Raw genomic sequence first — 20,967 nt, forward strand, 5'->3', positions numbered from 1 at the left:
TGCCATGTGGTGTGATAGCATTGCCCTGAGAGAGGGTACACGGTACTGTGTGCTGTGGTGTGATAGCAGTGGCCTGAGAGAGGGTACAAGGTACTGTGTGCTGTGGTGATAGCAGTGCCCTGAGAGAGGGTACAAGGTAATGTGTGCTGTGGTGTGATAGCAGTGCCCTGAGAGAGGGTACAAGGTACTGTGCCATGTGGTGTGATAGCAGTGCCCTGAGAGAGGGTACAAGGTACTGTGTGCTGTGGTGTGATAGCAGTGCCCTGAGAGAGGGTACAAGGTACTGTGCCATGTGGTGTGATAGCAGTGCCCTGAGAGAGGGTACAAGGTACTGTGTGCTGTGGTGTGATAGCAGCACCCTGAGAGAGGGTACAAGGTACTGTGTGCTGTGGTGTGAAAGCAGCGCCCTGAGAGAGGGTACAAGGTATTGTGCGATGTGGTGTGATAGCAGCACCCTGAGAGAGGGTACAAGGTACAGTGTCCTGTGGTGTGATAGCAGCACCCTGAGAGAGGGTACAAGGTACTGTGTGCTGTGGTGTGATAGCAGTGCCCTGAGAGAGGGTACAAGGTACTGTGTGCTGTGGTGTGATAGCAGTGCCCTGAGAGAGGGTACAAGGTACTGTGTCCTGTGGTGTGATAGCAGTGCCCTGAGAGAGGGTACAAGGTACTGTGCGATGTGGTGTGATAGCAGCCCCTTAAGAGAGAGTACAAGGTACGGTGTGCTGAGGTGATAGCAGTGCCCTGAGAGAGGGTACAAGGTACTGTGTGCTATGGTGATAGCAGTGCCCTGAGAGAGGGTACAAGGTACTGTGTGCTGTGGTGTGAAAGCAGTGTCCTGAGAGAGGGTACAAGGTACTGTGTGCTATGGTGATAGCAGTGCCCTGAGAGAGGGTACAAGGTACTGTGTGCTGCGGTGTGAAAGCAGCACCCTGAGAGAGGGTACAAGGTACTGTGTGCTGTGGTGTGATAGCAGTGCCCTGAGAGAGGGTACAAGGTACTGTGCCATGTGGTGTGATAGCAGTGCCCTGAGAGAGGGTACAAGGTACTGTGTGCTATGGTGTGATAGCAGCGCCATGAGAGAGGGTACAAGGTACTGTGTGCTATGGTGTGATAGCAGTGCCCTGAGAGAGGGTACAAGGTACTGTTCAATGTGGTGTGATAGCAGTGGCCTGAGAGAGGGTACAAGGTACTGTGCGCTGTGGTGTGATAGCAGTGCCCTGAGAGAGGGTACAAGGTACTGTGTGCTGTGGTGATAGCAGTGCCCTGAGAGAGGGTACAAGGTACTGTTCAATGTGGTGTGATAGCAGTGCCCTGAGAGAGGGTACAAGGTACTGTGCGCTGTGGTGTGATAGCAGTGCCCTGAGACAGGGTACAAGTTACTGTGTGCTGTGGTGTGATAGCAGTGCCCTGAGAGAGGATACAAGGTACTGTGTGCTGTGGTGTGATAGCAGTGCCCTGAGAGAGGGTACAAGATACTGTGTGCTGTGGTGTGATAGCAGTGCCCTGAGAGAGCGTACAAGGTACTGTGTGCTGTGGTCTGATAGCAGTGCCCTGAGAGAGGGTACAAGATACTGTGTGCTGTGGTGTGATAGCAGTGCCCTGAGAGAGGGTACAAGGTACTGTGTGCTGTGGTGTGATAGCAGTGCCCTGAGAGAGGATACAAGGTACTGTGTGCTGTGGTGTGATAGCAGCGCCCTGAGAGAGGGTACAAGGTACTGTGTGCTGTTGTGTGATAGCAGTGCCCTGAGAGAGGGTACAAGATACTGTGTGCTGTGGTGTGATAGCAGTGCCCTGAGAGAGGGTACAAGGTACTGTGTGCTGTGGTGTGATAGCAGTGCCCTGAGAGAGGATACAAGGTACTGTGTGCTGTGGTGTGATAGCAGCGCCCTGAGAGAGGGTACAAGGTACTGTGTGCTGTGCTGATAGCAGTGCCCTGAGAGGGTACATGGTGCTGTGTGTGTGATAGCAGTGTACCGAGAGAGGGTACAAGGTACGGTGTGCAGTGGTGTGATAGCAGTGCCCTGCGAGAGGGTACAAGGTACTGTGTCCTGTGGTGTGATAGCAGCGCCCTGAGAGAGGGTACAAGGTACTGTGTGCTATGGTGTGATAGCAGTGCCCTGAAAGAGGGTACAAGGTACTGTGCGATGTGGTGTGATAGCAGTGCGCTGAGAGAGGGTACAAGGTACTGTGTCTTGTGGTGTGATAGCAGTGCCCTGAGAGCGGGTACATGGTACTGTGCAATGTGGTGCGATAGTAGCGCCCTGAGAGAGGGTACAAGGTACTGTGTGCTGTGGTGTGATAGCAGTGCCCTGAGAGAGGGTACAAGGTACTGTGTGCTGTGGTGATAGCATCGCCCTGAGAGAGGGTACAAGTTACTGTTTGCTATGGTGTGATAGCAGCGCCCTGAGAGAGGGTACAAGGTACTGTGTGCTGTGGTGTGATAGCAGTGCCCTGACAGAGGGTACACGTTACTGTGTGCTATGGTGTGATAGCAGTGCCCTGAGAGAGGGTACCAGGTACTGTGTGCTGTGGTGTGATAGCAGTGCCCTGAGAGAGGGTACAAGTTACTGTGTGCTATGGTGTGATAGCAGTGCCCTGAGAGAGGGTACACGGTACTGTGTGCTGTGGTGTGATAGCAGTGCCCTGAGAGAGGGTACAAGTTACTGTGTGCTATGGTGTGATAGCAGTGCCCTGAGAGAGGGTACAAGTTACTGTGTGCTATGGTGTGATAGCAGTGCCCTGAGAGAGGGTACAAGGTACTGTGTGCTGTGGTGTGATAGCAGCGCCCTGAGAGAGGGTACAAGGTACTGTGTGCTGTGGTGTGATAGCAGCGCCCAGAGAGAGGGTACAAGGTACTGTGTACTCTGGTGTGATAGCAGCGCCCTGAGAGAGGGTACAAGGTACTGTGTACTCTGGTGTGATAGCAGTGCCCTGAGAGGATATAAAGCACTGAGTATACCGTGGGCTGTGGTGTGACAGCGGTGATCGTGAAGCGTACGAGGCACTGAGTGGTATATCAGTGGCCTGAGAGGGGCGACCGAGCACTGAGTATATTGTGGGCCGTGGTCTGACTACGGTGGCCATGAAGGGTACAAGCACTGAGTTGTTAACATATGCGCTTCGCGGACCCGAGGTCTGGTAAAAAAAAGTGCATGGCCAGAAATCGCAGTGAAGCTCAGACTGTTGCTGAAGTGCCTGATTCCGTGAGCTGAGCGGAGAAAAGCAGAGGTGTGAGGCTTCCATCAGTTAAAAAGAGACAATGACAGTGGAGAGAGGAGAATACAAGCATTGAAAATGCAATAGGTCTCGCATTTGGTTGACTTAGAGCTCTTGGCGTTGCAAATGATGATGTCTTTTACCTATGTGTTATGGGGTGTATGTTAGTGGTGTGTAGTGGAATTGTGTGGGTTGGATTGGAAGTGTTAGTTGTGGAACTGTGTTGGGTGGATTTTTGTAGTGGAATTATGTGGCATGGTGTGCAGTGGAAATAGTGTATAGTAATTATGTGTTATCGAGTGCTGGAATTATGTGGAGTGGGATTGTATGCTATGGGGTGTAATACTGTGGAATGTTGTTTGTGTTGTGGAGTTTAAGTATGTGGTGTGCTGTGGAATTGTGTGGCGTGGAACTGTGTGGCTGCAGCAAACATTTAACTCTTTCCTCACCAATGACATAATGGTGTTGCCTCTGTATAGTATTTATTTTAGTACTTCTCACTCTAGACAACTCCTGTATTTTTCACGTTTCCTATGTCCCCTAATGAAAACAGTAAAGTTGCTTTTAATACAAATTGTGTTATTTTTATTTCTGCATAGCTGCGTGAAAGGGTGGGAAGGTAAGTGAGTGAAAGGATGGCTGGATGGATGAGTGAAATGGTGGATGGATGGGTGAGTGAAGAGATGGATCAATACATGAATGGATGAGTAAGTGATATGACGAATGAATGGATGGCTGAATGGATGTGTGAAAGGGTGGATGACTGATGAGGGAAAAATTGATTGATTAATGAGTGAAAGGATGGATGATGAGTGAAAGAGTAACTAGAAGGAGGGGTGAAAGGCTGGAGTGATGGACGGGTTGAATGAGTGGATGAATGGATGATGATTGGATGGGTGAGTGAAAGGTTGATGTAAGGGCGTATGAGTGAAAGAATAAATGAATCTGTGAAAGGGAGGACAGATGGATGGCTGGATGAAAGGGAGGATGGATGGATGAGTGAAAGTGTGACTGAATGGAAGGATGAGTGAGTGAAAGGGTGGATGGATGAGTGAAAAGAAAAATGGATGGATAGATGTGTGAATGAAAAGGTGGATTGCGGGTGAGTGAAAAGATGTATGGATACATGCATAGATGAATGAGCAAAATGATTGATGCAAGGTTGCATGAATGAAAGAGGAAGGATGGGTGGATGAGTGAAAGAATGCATGGCTAAATGGGTGGGTGAATGGATGAATGAGAGAAAGGATGGATGAGAGAGTGAAAGAGTAAATGGATGGATCAATGAGCGAATGAATGGATGACTGAGTGGACTGGTGAATGGATGAGTGAAAGAATGGCTATAAGGATGGATGAGTGAAGGAATGGATTGATGAGTGAAAGGGAGAGTAGATGGATGGCAGAGTAAAAGTGTGGACGGATGAGTGGAAGGGTGAATGTATGGACACATAAGTGAATGGGTTGATGGATGAGTTAGTGAAAAGATGTATGAGCAAAAAGGTAAATGGGTGGATGGATGGGTCGAAGGGTAATGGCTGAGTGAAAGGATGGATAGCTGAGTAAACAAATGGATGAGTGAAAGGGAGGATAAACGGATGTATGAAGTGGATGGTTGGATAAGTGAAAGGGTGGATGGATGAGTGAAAGATGGATGGATAACTGAAAGGACAAATGGATTGATGAATGTATGAAAGGGTGGATGGATGAGTGAAAGGATGGATGACTGAGTGAAAGGGAGGGCTTGTGTTATGGATAGGTTTAAAGATAGATGAAGAGGTTTGGATATGGATGAGCAGATGTGACAGACTGAATGTTGGATGAAAGACTGAATGGATAACAGAATGTAAGGATGGAATGGTGGATATCAGCAGGTGTATGAATGATGAAAAGATGAATGGGTAGATGTTTGGGTGGAATAGACAAGCAAGCTCTTCTGGGGAGGGTTACGATGACTTGCTTTGCCATAAGACCTTTGGTTGAAAGTGGGGGTATTTTAATTTTCTGGCTACTCCCTTGATCTGAAGAACACCGGCTCACCTTGACTTAAGTGTATGCAAGATCAAATAGATCTTCAGAGTCTCTGATCAATTCAAGTACTTCAATGAAATCAGGTCTTTGCTTTGAATTGCCATAGGTTGGAAACGCGTGACTGCATGAACTATAGACATTGTATCTCCTTTTATAGCTTTCTGATCTCAATTGAATGTTTTGGGAATTTTTCGAGTCTCCTTTGAAAAGTCATGTCAATCAGCGTCAACTGTAAATTTATTTATATAGCACTTACAACTGACAGGGCCGACTGGCCTGCTCCTTCTGCTCTCAGTCATTTAAACAACAAATGTCCTTCGTTAAAACTCGACAATATTGGGTGAGTTAGAGGCAATGTGATCTGTCATTGGTCTGGAAGAAATACAATTACAACTTACGTTTGTCTGTGCATTACTAGCAGAACAATACACAAACGTAGAATAAAATTTGTAGGTGGTATAAACTCTAAATGAACATGAATTTCTACGACAGCTCCTTATTTTTGTAATGATTGGGGGGAGGGGTGAAGGGGGGGTCATACATAAAATCAGATCCCTGCCCAGAATTTCTCTGTACTAAAGTAATGCACTGAGTACAAACTTTAAAAAGTTATCGCCCATCCAGCTTCAGACTGAGGGAGGCTTTGCAGAAGGAAAAGCTTGAATTGACTGTGTCTGTTCGCGCAACTTTGTTAAAATGGACATTGGGTCCATGAAAACACCATTTCCACATACAGCACAAATATCCCTGGATGATATTCAGCGCCACTAGTTTTTATTAAAACTTTCAGTTATTGACCTTGAGGAATGGAGTGGAGCGCAGGCGCAGTAAGTGCCTGTTGGACTTGGCCCTTTTTTCCCTTCATTTTTTCGTTTTTACAGTGTTAAGGTGCAGGTGCTCCCTTCACCCAAGATGGCTGCCACAGACCCCTGCTACTGCAGAGTGGTCTTTCATAGTAGCACCCTAGCTGCCAGGAGCTGGCTGGGACCCCACAACAATGTTGCGACACCAGGCCGCCTTTTTGTCCCATAGGTAGAATGGGGAAGCTCCTGGAATGTGCTGGAACCTTCTAGAAGAGAGGTGGGGTTTTACTTTTGCCGCCTTGGCTAGAGGTCACCTGACCTTGGGCTACTTAAGTGAGGTAGGGAACTTTTTGTGTTGAGTTGGCCAGTGGGGTGAAGCAGAGCTGGAAGAATCCACCAGGAGTGTAGGCGGTAGGGCCTAGCCAGGGACTTATGCCTCTGAGAGTTACAGGATTTAGGTGCTGCCTCTTAAGTGAGTGAGGGACCCTGTGAATCCCACTGATCTTGCCCAGCAGTAGGAGGACCCAGAGAACCTCTGCCCAGCCTGACTAGGAAGGACCTAGTCGCCTTCTCCATCCCTACCCCCCCTGCAACAGAACCCTTAAGGGCACCAGATACATCTGCGCCAACAAGACTTCATCTAACAGCTGAGAACCAAACTGAATGCTGAGACTGCGTGTCCAGACTGAACTCTAAAACCTATTCACCAAATGCTGAGACTGCGTGTCCAGACTGAACTCTAAAACCTATTCACCAAGCGCTGAGACTGCGTGTCCAGACTGACCCCTGAACCCTGATGCAAAGCCGATTGGAGAACCACCGGGGATCGACCAGGTATTAGCGCTGTGACCCCTGCGCTCCCTGCCCTGGTCTGGGACCCCCCGCAGCGGGCTCCGCCGAGCACAGAACCCCCATCCTTAACTTGAGCTCCCCCTCCTGTGACGTGAAAGCCAGCGCGCTCACCGCCGCGGCCCGGAGGCCGGAAGAGTGCCCTGCAGAGTCGCCAGGCCCACGGAGAAGCCTGGGGCCCCGTCGCTGCCGTCGCAGCTACGTGAGAAGGTGCACGAGGCCGGGGCCGAGTCCCCCCATTGTCGCTGGAGCGGACGCCTTCCGACGCGGAGATCGAGGTAAGCCTGAAGGCTGGGATCACCCCCGGTGCGCCCCCTGCTGGTTGGGAGCCACACCGCACCCTTAGCCCGGGTTCCCTCTCCGTGGGAGTTCCCCCTGTCATCGCAACGGAGAGACCCCGCCGAGGGATCCTGTCCGGGTGTCCCCCCTGACTGTACTGATGCGTGGTGCCCTACGAACTGCATCGGAGCCGAGAGGCTCGCTCCTCAAGTCCCGGGCGCTCCCCGCTAAAAGCTCCGTGAGGCACATTGACTATTCATGCCCCGTATTGAAGTACTCCATGTCAGAAATTACGAGCAGCGCTCTGTTGTTCAGGTGCCGTATTGAAGTGTTACATGTCAGAAATTACGAGTAGCGCTCTGTTATTCAAGTTCCATATTGGCGTGCTCGATGTCAGTACTTACGAGTAGCGCTCTGTTATTCATGTGCCATATTGAAGTGCTCAATGTCAGTACTTACGAGTAGCGCTCTGTTATTCATGTGCCATATTGAAGTGCTCAATGTCAGTACTTACGAGTAGCGCTCTGCTATTCAGGTGCCGTATTGAAGTGTTACATGTCAGAAATTACGAGTAGCGCACTGTTATTCATGTGCCGCATTGAAGTGTTACCTGTCAGTGATTACGAGTAGTGCACTGTTATTTATGTTCCGTGCTGAAGTGCCCAATGTCATTGATTACGAGTAGTGCACTGTTATTTATGTTCCGTGCTGAAGTGCCCAATGTCATTGATTACGAGTAGTGCACTGTTATTTATGTTCCGTGCTGAAGTGCTACATGTCCGTAATTACGAGTAGCGCTCTGTTATTCATGTGCCGCATTGAAGTGTTACCTGTCAGTGATTACGAGTAGTGCACGGTTATTTATGTTTCGTGCTGAAGTGCCCAATGTCATTGATTACGAGTAGCTCTCTGTGTTAGGTGCCCCGTTCTGAGGTCATCACCGTTTAGCGCGCATAGTGCTGTGAACCTCCCTAGGCGCTGCAGGAAAGGGAAGCGCGCGCAGACATCTCATTGAATGCCCCTTATATCCCAGGCAGGCCTGATATCTATCATGATGTGTCTCTAGGATATGACCCGCATGTAATAACTCCTGAGTGACATGAACAGCGCCAGGAATGGTATTATCAACTTATGAAATGTACTGCTACCTTATGAACTGCATCTAACGTGACCTACTTGGATAAACTTGAGTATTTACATAACTTCTCCAGTGTGGCGTCACTTATTGTGTGTGTCCCTCGTTGCATGTGAGGTGCGTGTTGTATGGTTGCTTTACACACAGACCTTTGGTTGCCCAACCGCTCGTGTCACATTACCGCCCCATAGGGCCTGGAGACCCCAGGTCCTACAGTGCCCGGAGGGCGATTCACGATCCGTTCATTTGTAGGAATGTCCTGGTACTGGTGCGCGTGCACAGGGTCTGTTGGTGAGCAGCTGCATATAGTGGCTTGAAGTGCTGCAAGTATATACCTGCGGAGCACTAACTGAGTCTGCAAAGCAAAACATCCCAGGAGCTAATAAGGTTTCCAAATAATGTAGTGCTTTTCGCGCTATTGGCTTCATCGCGGTGCTGGCTGCTTTCACCTCTACACGTTTAGCTCATAATTAGTAATGGATTCATGCGCGTTGTTTGCTGTTACATTGCGTGCCTGCCCTAGTGTATGTTTTACACGTGCAAAGGTGGGCACATGACCACGTTTGGCAAGGCATTTTTGTACATAATGTATGTAATTTAAACAAGGGAGCAAGCACATTAAGAACGTTATTAAAAAAAAAATAGATACTGGAAATGAATGCCAGTCTGCTTGCACAGCAGCGGTGTGTGTCAGTATTTTGGTTTGATTCTAAATATTCCAATGATTTTGAAAAATTCTTTCATACAATGTACTATATTTAAATAATTATTTCCATGCAAGCGCCCTAATTTCTTCAACAAGGACGGGCAAGCTTTGACATTTACTGATACTTAGGGCTGTGCACGCGAGGACAGCGCTACTTGTAAGAAGCCTCTTATCGTGTTTTTTCAAAAACATTTATGGGTAGGTAGGATGCCTTTGGTTTGAAAAGTTGTATTTTCGGTGTGACTGGTGATTGGAGAGATGCCGGGAGGAAACACAGAGGGCTTGTGCTGAGGAAACAGGGACAACAGCGGCGTCGGCTGATTAAAGCAGCCCGCGCTAGGCATGCCAGGCCACTTAAAATGTGTTATGTGGTGGGAGGCAGCACAGAGGATATTCAACACGGTCAATGGCGGGTGGCCATTTGGGTGATCTGTTGTGTTTTCGGTATGACTGGTGATTGGAGTGACGGTGGGAGGAAACAGAGTGCTCATGATAGGGCAACATGCTTAACAGCGTTGTGAGCTGTTAACAAGTAGTTGCGCGGGGCATGCCAGACCCCTTAGTTAATTGTGCGAGGTGAGAGGCCGTACGGAGTGTATTTAACACAGAAAATGGTGGGCGTTCATTCGGGTGATCTGTTTACCAAGTGCAGGGGATGAGCACGAGTGTGCGCAGAAGCAGCATTTATCAATTAGGAACCGATCATGGTGTCCAGGGCTCGACTATCCAAGTCGTCAAATGGGGCAGCGTTAGTAGGCTCAAGGATCTTTCAAAAATGTTGCGCCTATCACACAATACTCTGTGGGCAGGCTGGGGTCGTGACGTCCGCAGCTGTAGGTGTGCGAAAGCAGGGGCTTGTGTGTAGCGCTGCACTGCACATTCAATTCAAACACAAAGAAACAATAAGAATACATATTTTAAAAACATAAGCGCAATGAAAATAAAAAGAAAACTATCACAATCTAGCAGACAGAAAAGTAATGCGGAAACAATTAACCAACATGGCTCAGTTTCAAAAATAAAGAAACATTTTCAAAGCAAAAAAACATACATACATTCCAAAAGCAAGCTGTGAAGGCGGACTTTCATTGCATTCAAATTGACAACTTGAAACCCGCTGGTGTCAGAAACTGCCTGCAAACGAACTACCATTGGTTGAACGCGTAGGGCAAAAACATGTACATCGGAACACATGCCGAGGCAGGAAACAATAACAAGCAGCAAATATTGGTTAGATGGGTCAAAAGTCCACCACGAAAAGAGGGAAATGAAAAGGAGGTGGAGCAGCAGAATAACACACAACGGCGTTGCTGATTGGTCAGGGGTTAAGTGACTCGGGGATGCATTCCACGGGGACGGGAGGAAAGGAGAGGTTTCAAGTGACTTAACCAGTCAGTAAAACCGAGGCTTCATAAGAATCTATACAACTATGAAACTAGCCAGGTTGGCTTCATTTTAAATCAAATCATAGTAATCTTGAATCGGTTTCACGCATTTAAACCATAAAAGCATACAACAGCATATAATAGAATAAAACAAGCATTGGCCGCGCGGCCGTAAAAGTAACAGCCGCGCGGCCGTGAAAGCGAAAGTAATAGCGATCGCGATCAAAGCGAAAGTGATCGCGATCGCTAGGACGGGACGCGCTGTGTGGCAAGCACGCGAGTGGTGTGCGCGCAGCAGTGATTGGCGGCTGCGCACGTGCACGCTCGCGTGCACTCAAGCTTTAGGCCACAGGCAGCGCTTTAAAAATCCCAAATACAAAATGTCTCTCCGAGCCAGCGCATGCGCTGGGGCTCAGCGAGACCTAAAGAATGTCAGCCAAATGACACACAAAGACCAGATGTCCCCCCTCTTTGCAAGAACGGAAAGGCACACCATGATGAACATACAATCCCCAATCCCCCCAGAAATGCCGCTGACCGCAGCCCCCGCAGGGGGCCAATCGGCGGTCGGCGCCTTAGTGCCCCCGGGGCACCGGTCACCCCTCCCCACCCTCTCCCATAGGGAGGGGGCGGGGACGCCGACCGGAGCCCCCCTCCTCGGGCTGGCCAGGAAGTGACGCGCAATGTGTGTCACTTCCTGGCCCGGGTGTGAGGGGGAGGCTATTTAGCCTTCCCCCACCCTTCCTGGTGACCTCTTTGTCGCCCACCTCGCCATTTCCCTCACTACCGCTTACCCGGTGTAGGGGTTGGGTGGGGGGGGGTTTCTGAGCGTTGTAATGTTTTCTTTTTTCGTTGCAGGCGGAGTTACAGGGCGATCTGGAAGCAGGCCGGTACAAAGGGTACCTCTGCGCGGCACCATAGGGGGTGCCTGAGCCAAAACCGAGGAGCCTCATGGGAGGGTCCCGGAAGCCGTGTCGGCGCCCCACTAGTCCTGCGGGCGGTTGTGGGCCTGAACAACCGGGGGCTTGCTAAGCGACGCTCTGCTCCGAGAGGGGGGGCGTGAGTAGAAGTTACCAACGGCACGTGATCGTAGAAAGAATCACATGGATGGCAGCAACAGCGGGCATCGCTCCCGCGCTGCCCGGCTCATAAGGCGGGCAGACGACCCAGTTGGTTGCCTGCCCTTGGATCACCCGTAAGATAACCCACCCATTACATATTCTGGAATTATGTAATAAACCTGCAGCATTGTTACCCAACACCAACTGTCTTGTGTGTGTCATTTGGGTAACCTACTCTGGGGGAGGGGGGACAGCGGGGTGCCCCTGGGGGTCCTATGTATAAGAAATGGATAGGCCGGGGGGCAGAGGACGAAGAAATAGAGACCTGCTAGGAAACACAGAAAAATAGCTTGTCACGCTAACTGAAATAACTCCACTCCGCCACCTATGTCTCCGGGGATCATCAGCGTGCAGCATGTGTGTTATTGAACGCCGCCACCTGTGTCTTTGGGGATCATCAGCGTGCAGCATGTTTGTTATGGAACGCCACCACCTGTGTCTTTGGGGATCATCAGCGTGCAGCATGTGTGGTATGGAACGCCACCACCTGTGTCTTTGGGGATCATCAGCGTGCAGCATGTGTGCTATGGAATGCCGCCACCTGTGTCTTTGGGGATCATCAGCGTGCAGCATGTGTGGTATGGAACGCCGCCACCTGTGTCTTTGGGGATCATCAGCGTGCAGCAGGTGTGCTATGGAACGCCACCACCTGTGTCTTTGGGGATCATCAGCGTGCAGCATGTGTGGTATGGAACGCCGCCACCTGTGTCTTTGGGGATCATCAGCGTGCAGCATGTGTGCTATGGAACCCCGCCACCTGTGTCTTTGGGGATCATCAGCGTGCAGCATGTGTGTTATGGAACGCCGCCTCCTGTGTCTTTGGGGATCATCAGCGTGCAGCATGTGTGTTATGGAATGCCGCCACCTGTGTCTTTGGGGATCATCCGCGTGCAGCAGGTGTGTTATGGAACGCCGCCTCCTGTGTCTTTGGGGATCATCAGCGTGCAGCATGTGTGTTATGGAACGCCGCCTCCTGTGTCTTTGGGGATCATCAGCGTGCAGCATGTGTGTTATGGAACGCCGCCACCTGTGTCTTTGGGGATCATCAGCGTGCAGCATGTGTGGTATGGAACGCCGCCACCTGTGTCTTTGGGGATCATCAGCGTGCAGCATGTGTGCTATGGAACGCCGCCACCTGTGTCTTTGGGGATCATCAGCGTGCAGCATGTGTGGTATGGAACGCCGCCACCTGTGTCTTTGGGGATCATCAGCGTGCAGCATGTTTGTTATGGAACCCCGCCACCTGTGTCTTTGGGGATCATCAGCGTGCAGCATGTGTGCTATGGAACATCGCCACCTGTGTCTTTGGGGATCATCAGCGTGCAGCATGTGTGCTATGGAACGCCGCCATCTGTGTCTCTGAGGATCATCAGCATGCAGCATGTGTGCTATGGAACGCCGCCACCTGTGTCTTTGGGGATCATCAGCATGCAGCATGTGTGTTATGGAACGCCGCCACCTGTGTCTTTGGGGATCATCAGCGTGCAGCATGTGTGCTATGGAACCCCGCCACCTGTGTCTTTGGGGATCATCAGCGTGCAGCATGTGTGTTATGGAACGCCGCCTCCTGTGTCTTTGGGGATCATCAGCGTGCAGCATGTGTGTTATGGAATGCCGCCACCTGTGTCTTTGGGGATCATCAGCGTGCAGCATGTGCGTTATGGAACGACGCCACCTGTGTCTCTGAGGATCATCAGTGTGCAGCATGTGGGTTATGGAACGCTGCCACCTGTGTCTTTGGGGATCATCAGCGTGCAGCAGGTGTGTTATGGAACGCCGCCACCTGTGTCTTTGGGGATCATCAGCGTGCATGTGTGCTATGGAACGCCGCCACCTGTGTCTCTGAGGATCATCAGTGTGCAGCATGTGTGTTATGGAACGCCGCCACCTGTGTCTTTGGGGATCATCAGCGTGCAGCATGTGTGTTATGGAACGCCGCCACCTGTGTCTTTGGGGATCATCAGCGTGCAGCAGGTGTGTTATGGAACGCCACCACCTGTGTCTTTGGGGATCATCAGCGTGCATGTGTGCTATGGAATGCCGCCACCTGTGTCTCTGAGGATCATCAGTGTGCAGCATGTGTGTTATGGAATGCCGCCACATGTGTCTTTGGGGATCATCAGCGTGCAGCAGGTGTGTTATGGAACGCCGCCACCTGTGTCTTTGGAGATCATCAGCGTGCATGTGTGTTATGGAACGCCGCCACCTGTGTCTCTGAGGATCATCAGCGTGCAGCATATGTGCTATGGAACGCCGCCATCTGTGTCTCTGAGGATCATCAGCGTGCAGCATGTGTGTTATGGAACGCCGCTACCTGTGTCTTTGGGGATCATCAGCGTGCAGCATATGTGCTATGGAACACCGCCATCTGTGTCTCTGAGGATCATCAGCATGCAGCATCTGTGTTATGGAACGCTGCCACCTGTGTCTCTGAGGATCATCAGCGTGCAGCATATGTGCTATGGAACGCCGCCATCTGTGTCTCTGAGGATCATCAGCGTGCAGCATGTGTGTTATGGAACGCCGCTACCTGTGTCTTTGGGGATCATCAGCGTGCAGCATATGTGCTATGGAACACCGCCATCTGTGTCTCTGAGGATCATCAGCATGCAGCATCTGTGTTATGGAACGCTGCCACCTGTGTCTCTGAGGATCATCAGCGTGCAGCGTATGTGTTATGGAATGCCGCCACCTGTGTCTCTGAGGATCATCTAGTGTTTCCTCTCTTTTTAGTTTGAACCTGAATGTTACATAATGAGTTAACATCTGACAGCAAACTGAGTACCACAGGAATCTGAGCCCGGTCCAAAATTATAATGTAATTAAAAACAGAACCAAACAGACAGAGCCCATTGGGCCTGAGCCCCCAACGCAAGAAGCAGCTGAAGACGCACACAGTTAAGTACCTTGAACGGTGGTTAGAAACAGAATTGGACCTGGAAGCACTGTCTAAACGTTATGCATGGGAACTGGAGTCCTGATGAAGACATCCTTACCAGGAGCAGTGCCCTGGCCTGTGGTGACCCATCTGTACATTCTAGGGACAGACACACAATACTGCACAATGCAAACACGGCACGTGGATTCCAAGTATAGAGCCAAACGGTATCCATACACCCAGACTGTACGGGTTCAATTCACAAACACAATACATCATTTAAAAAAAAATATATTTTTTATTAATTTTCAAACAACTCGACATCTAGTGCAGCATCGCAGTATCCTGTGTATAACTGACAGCATAACATATTACGAGTCGCTTCTTATTGCGGTTCCCACCCCCTAACTGCCCTCTGCCATCGGTGTGCCTCTCTAGCAAGCTTCATAAACAATTAGGTTGTATCAAAATGTAGTACAACATCAATAATGAATAGTAGAATGCAGTACAAGACATACATTTGTATTAGCGATCACTACCCACTAATCGTAACTTGGTTCATTCTCCTTGCGCCTCGGCGCCATTTGGACCCCTTCGGTCCTCCACTTCCGATCCCTCCTCCGAACCTATTTCTGGGGCCTGCATTGTTGCAACTAGAGCCTCCCACGCCCTTGCCGCCTCTTGCGCTTTGTCACTATTGGTGCGTAGGGCCTGTTGTAACCTAAGTGTTCCTTCACTCCGTGCCCACTTGAGTAATTCCGACCGCCATCTCCGCACTCCTGGTCCCCTCTCTGATTTCCAGTGCAGTGTGATTTCCCTCTTAGCTAATACGAGGCCCAGGTCTATAAATTTACTTGTTACTCTTGTTTTAGCGGTATGTGGGAACCAGTGCAGTAAACAAGTGCCCAGAGCCAGTTCTAACGTATGATCAGTTATACTACACAGTAGCTCCAACACTTCTGTCCAATATGTTCCTAGCCTCGTACATCCCCACAACATATGTAGGAAGTCAGCTCCCTCCAATCTACATCTCGGGCACTGAGCGGCCGCCCCGTTGAAATATTGATTACGCTTGGCTGGTGTCAAGTACGCCCTCTGCAGGACATAGAATTGTATCAGTTGAAACCTGGCATTCCTCGTGCTCTTCCAGGCTCTTCTAACCAACTGAGTCCATGTTTTTTCAGGGATTTCTCTGCCAAGGTCCACCTCCCACTTCCCCTGCAACGTGCGTAATGGTTCCAGAGCCTCAGTCAGCATGCGCCTTTAAAGACACGTTATGGCTTTAACAGTTCCTGCTGCCATTACCACATATTGGCACGCCATTGTGGTCTGCGGTTCTGAAAGGCCCGTCCCCCAGTATCGCTGTATTGCCGAAAGAAGTGCTGAATGCAGCAAATGGTCCCCTCGGGGGAGATCGTAGTTATGTTGAAGGGTCTGGAATGTCAACAGGGTTTCATTTTTGTAGAGGTCTCCTAGCACTTGTATTCCCAACTCTTCCCAATTGGCCAGTGCCGCCCAATCCCCACCATGTGGGAGGGCAGTACACATACCCAGCGGTATCTCCGGAGCATACGGGCGAGTGAATCCAGCTCGGCGTTGGCTCCGATTCCAGCACAGCCGCAGCATCCTCTCTTCAGCAGTGAGCGGCTCAAGACGCATCTTCTGCTGAAGCACTATAAAGGACAAGACATAGCGGGCAATCCACCGCCCCTCGGGGCCATCTGGGCCCCGGAATTCCCGAGCTACAGCCTGAGTGAGCCACTGCAACTGCGCTGCCAAATAGTACCACTGAAAGTCCGGCACCGCCATACCCCCATCAGCTCTCGGGCACGTCATTGTTGCCATAGCAACCCTCCGTCTGCCTGACCCCCAGATGAACCCTACAGCCATAGAGCGGAGTTGTCGGAAGATGGATCCCGGCACCCAGATTGGCAATGTCCGAAAATAGTACAACAAGCGCGGGAGCGCCACCATCTTCAGGCACGCCACCTGACCGGTTACCGATAATGGTAACGTACTCCAAAACTCAAAACTACCCTTAAGTGCGCGCATGGCCCGACCCAAATTACGCTCCAACAAATCCTCAGTGGTATGATAAACGTTGGTGCCCAAGTAGGGCAAACAGTGGGGCTCCCAGCGGATGCCCGCCACCTGCGACGGGTTCAGCACAGCCAGGGCCACCGGAAACAAGCAAGTCTTAGACCAGTTCACCTTCAGCCCCGAGTACTGCCCAAACACATTGAGCAAGTCTTGTACGCCCTCCAAAGCTGTATTCGTATTAGCGAGAAAAATCAACAAATCATCGGCATAGAGGGAGATAAACTGCATATCCCCACGGAGGTATAAACCAGGATAACGCCTCCCGAGTCGGGCATGGGAGGCCAAAGGCTCGATGGCTAAAGCAAACAACAACGGTGAGAGCGGGCATCCCTGTCGCGTGCCCCGCCCTACCCGGCACGCGGATGAAATAGTCGCGCCCGTCCTCACTCGCGCAGTCGCCGACTTATATAGGAGCTCCGTCCACCCCACGAAGGAGTCCCCAAGTCCGAACACGTGGAGGACCCGGTACAAATACTGCCACTCTAAGCTGTCAAACGCATTTTCAATGTCAACTGAGAGCCCCGCCGCAGTCGGGGTCTCGCTATGGTCCTCACCCAAAATCCGCAAAAGGCGCCGTATATTAGTCGCGGTATTACACTTGGGGATAAAGCCCGCCTGGTCAGGATGTACCAGGTGCGTCATATGGGGAAGAAGCCGAGTCGCAAGTATCCTACTTAAAATCTTGTAGTCGGTTGTTAACATTGATAGCGGGCGATAAGCTGATCTAGACAACGAATCCTTGCCCGGTTTCAACAAAGGGATAATGATAGCCTCGCGCGTGGATACTGGCAATCTTCCCAAATCCCAGGCTTCCCGATAAACCGCCAGCAATTTGGGGGCCAGGATATCAACATATGTCGAGTAAAATTCAATCGGTAGACCATCTGCCCCCGGACTTTTCTTACGCGCCATATGTTGTATTGCATTACGAATTTCCCCCACTGGGATCTCCTGCCCCAACGCGTCCCCCTGGTCGGCCTCAAGGTGCGGCAGTCGTACTTCAGCCAAGAATTCATCCAAGCCATCACCTGCTCCCCGCAACTTACTCTCGTACAGGTCCGTATAAAATGTCAAGAACATCTAATTAATCTCATGCTGGGTATGTTCTGGTGTTCCCGCTGGGGTAGTCAATGCCAGAATGGGCGTACCCCTCAGGCCGGGTTGGCCAGCCACGCCAGGAGGGAACCCACCTTGTCCCTCTCTGCATGTGCCAGTACCAAATACTCTTTATGGTCAAAGCAGCGCAACCTCTCTACCTGCATCGCCACGCCTTCTCTTGCAGCCAAGACTCCGTCCTGTGCTCCCGGGTTCCCCCGGATAGGCTCTCTCTGCCCGACGCAGACGCAGTTCCTCTCTATCTATATCTTGCAATAGCGTCTCCCGCACTCCTGCTGTTTTAGCTATACATAAGCCCCGTACCACCACCTTAAAGGCGTCCCACTCTAGGGCCAGAGTCGAAGCCGTCCCCTCATTCTCGAGAAAATAATGCACTATACCCTCCTGCACCTCTGCGTGAAACACCAGGTCTTCCAAAGCCCCCGGGCGCAAGCGCCAGGTAGGGATTGCGAGCCGTCTCAATGCCAGGAGTAGCGGATTATGATCGGACCAGCGTATGAACGTCCGGGGAACACAACACTGCGTCTAGCCGCACATGCAAGCCATGCAAGGTAGAGTAATAAGAATAGTCCCGCTCCCCCACATGGTGCGCCCGCCATGTATCTATCAGCCCCCATTCGGTCTGCCAAGCTCTCTGGAGTTTCGAGAGCTTATGTATAGGCGCTTGGGGAAGCGGAGGATGTGACCTGTCCATCTCCGTATCTGTGACTGAGTTGAAATCGCCCCCCAAAATCACTGAACCGGTCAGGAATGACGCCAGTTTCCCTGATAATCAGGCAAAATAAGCCTTCTGGTCCACATTAGGGGCATACACACTGCACAAAGTCACGTCTCTCCCATCCAACCTCCCCATAACAGCCACAAATCTCCCTTCAGGATCCACGACCTGCTGAGTCGACTGGAAGGGAACCCCCTCCCTCACCCAAACTAGTGCACCCCTAGCAAAAGCAGAATACGTTGTATAAAAAAGCTGTCCCCTCCACCGGCGCTGCAATGCCCGGCCTTCAACTCGGTCCATATGAGTTTCTTGGAGGAAAGCTATCTGTACCCCTCTACGCACTAAATAAGCATGAACCCTGTGGCGTCTCGACATCGTATGCATCCCCCTTATATTCCAAGTAATACATTTGAACTCAAGTAATGTCCCCATTGTTCGGATTATCTCTATTCCATAATTGCACTTGCAGCATTGGCTCACCGGTGGCTCTAACTACCCCAAAAACAATCCCCCAACTTCCCCCCCACAAACCCCCCAGAACAGGCTCTAAACAGCTAGTACCCATCCAAACTACCCACTAACAGTCCCTCTGGTATCCACCAGGGATTCACTCTAGGAGTGAAACTAAGGGGGGAGCTCTATCGCCAAGAAGACCTGGTCCGGAGCCTCACTGTGTCCAACCGCCAACCCCACTATAACAAAAGGAATTCCCCTCTCCCTCGGGAGGGCCCCCAGTCAGGCGGCCAACTGCACAGCGGAAATGACCACTCGCCCAAACCCACCTAACACCGAGTTTCTCCCAATCACCCCCATCTAAAGGCCACAGAACCAAGACCAATCGACCCCCCTTACTAGTCACTGAGGACACCTCACAAGTTCAAGCATCAATGATCTCGACAGCCGTCCCTGGTGTGACATGTGGTCGATCAAAACTCCCCGCTTCCGTTCCATCAGAATCCGTTCCTGCCGATCCTTTTTCCGAGTCGGTCACCTCCAGCCGTGTTGTGCCACTCGCCTGTGAGATCTGTTACAGCCTGTAGGGCTGCTGACCTCTCTCTCTCCATTTGTGTCGTGGAGGGTTTCTGTGTCCCAGGACGTTGTCTTCTGGTACGCCTTGTACGGCGCGGTCGCGGTACCTCCGTTGTCGGCCCTCCAGCGCCCCCCGCTCCGTCTGTCCCCACCCGGTAGGCTTCCAACCAGCTCCATGCCTCGTCAGGATCATTATGGAATAATGTTTTGCCATCCAGGGTCACTCGCAAGCTCGCCGGGAACATCAGGGAGTATTGAATGCCCTCGTCTCGGAGGGCCTTCCTAACCGCCAGAAAAGAGGCACGATGGTGTTGTACATCAAAAGTGTAATCTGGGAACAGTGACACGTTATTATTGTCCACTCTATAGGGACCTGCGGTGCGTGCTTTCTGGAGCAGGAGATCCCTGTCTTTGTAATGGAGCAAGCGGGCCACCACAGGCCTGGGCGGTCTCCCAGGTGCCAAAGGACGAGCAGGCACCCTGTGCGCTCTCTCCAGGGTGTAAAACGGCATCAAGCCCTCTGGCGCAACTTCGGTACGCAGCCACCGCTCCAGGTAGTCTATCATGCTGCCTCCTTCCACGCCTTCCGGAAGGCCCACTACCCTTATGTTGTTCCGTTGATTACGCCCTTCGGCATCTTCGGCCCTCCTTTCCAGCACTTGGAGCCTGTGAGTGACCGCTCCTATTTGGGCATCCATCACCTTCTGAGCCGGCTCTAAAACCTCCAGGGTGGCCTCAGCTTACTTCACTCTGTCGGCCAGCTTCCCATGATCTGCCAGGAGGAGTCCCAGCCCAAGCGACACTTGAGCAATGTCCTGTTGGAGCGCCTCTTTTGTGTCTGTGATAGCTCGGAGGATCTGGTCTACCTGCTGTTGCAGCAGCCCCTCCGGAGGCGGGTCCACAACGTCTTGTTTCCGCTGCTCCACCGCATCATCCCCTGGCTCCGGGGGTTCCCCCCCTGCCATCCCCGCGGCTTCCCCATGGGAGTCAAACTACCTGGTCCTCGGCCCCGGTCTCACCTTCCAACACCTTTCTTAGTCCGGTGACGCGGGTCCTCTGGCCAGACGGGGGGCAAAGGGTCTCCCAGCCACCAGCCCTAGTCATCCGCAGCGTTCCCGTGGGTTCTACACCCGGCCCCTGCTTCCAGTAGGCAGCCCAGCTGGGCAGTCCACTCTTAGGCGAAACCTCCATCTGCCAGACGAGGGAGCAGCAGGCCTAACAAGGCCACAACAGCCTTATCAGCAATTACTCACGCTCGAGGTAGCTCAGCGGAATTCTCCGGTTTACGGATCCCATTGCCAGCAATCCCCTCATGAGCAATGACTCCGATCCATGGCTCGAGGTCGCTTCAAGCCAGAGGGGGTAACCACTCCTGCTCGGCAGTGTCGCCGCTCCCTCAGACACCACGGTGCACCCAGCCGGGCACGCCCCCAGACCCAGGGCACCTCCCGGGACCTCAGGCTACTCCTGTGCTGCCAGCCGGGTAGCCGTGCCGCTCACAGTCCCCACAGTCGGCCTCAGAGGTCAGCCCTCAGCTCCCAAGCATCACCAGGGCCATAGTCCATGCACACTAGGGCATCCAGCAGGTCCGCACTCATATACAT

At 51.6% G+C, this 20,967-nt stretch overlaps 1 protein-coding gene across 8 annotated transcripts in view; it reads left to right on the forward strand.

The window, feature by feature from the left end:
* The window catches only part of LOC146829749 (class I histocompatibility antigen, Gogo-B*0103 alpha chain-like), a 579,784-nt gene that overhangs the window by 441,940 nt on the left and 116,877 nt on the right, over positions 1-20,967 (forward strand). For 2 of the 8 annotated variants that reach the window (XM_085608473.1, XM_085608472.1), the window contains one exon: positions 11,260-11,660. The exons of the other annotated variants lie outside the window; for them this stretch is intronic. In XM_085608473.1, the coding sequence (XP_085464599.1) occupies positions 11,260-11,333 (74 nt within the window). In that variant the 3' untranslated portion in view covers positions 11,334-11,660. Of the gene's footprint in view, positions 1-11,259; positions 11,661-20,967 lie in introns of those variants that run through there. 8 annotated transcript variants of the gene reach the window in all.

The sequence above is a fragment of the Triturus cristatus genome, chromosome 5_2 (assembly GCF_964204655.1).
Source record: "Triturus cristatus chromosome 5_2, aTriCri1.1, whole genome shotgun sequence".
NCBI classification, from domain to species: domain Eukaryota; kingdom Metazoa; phylum Chordata; class Amphibia; order Caudata; family Salamandridae; genus Triturus; species Triturus cristatus.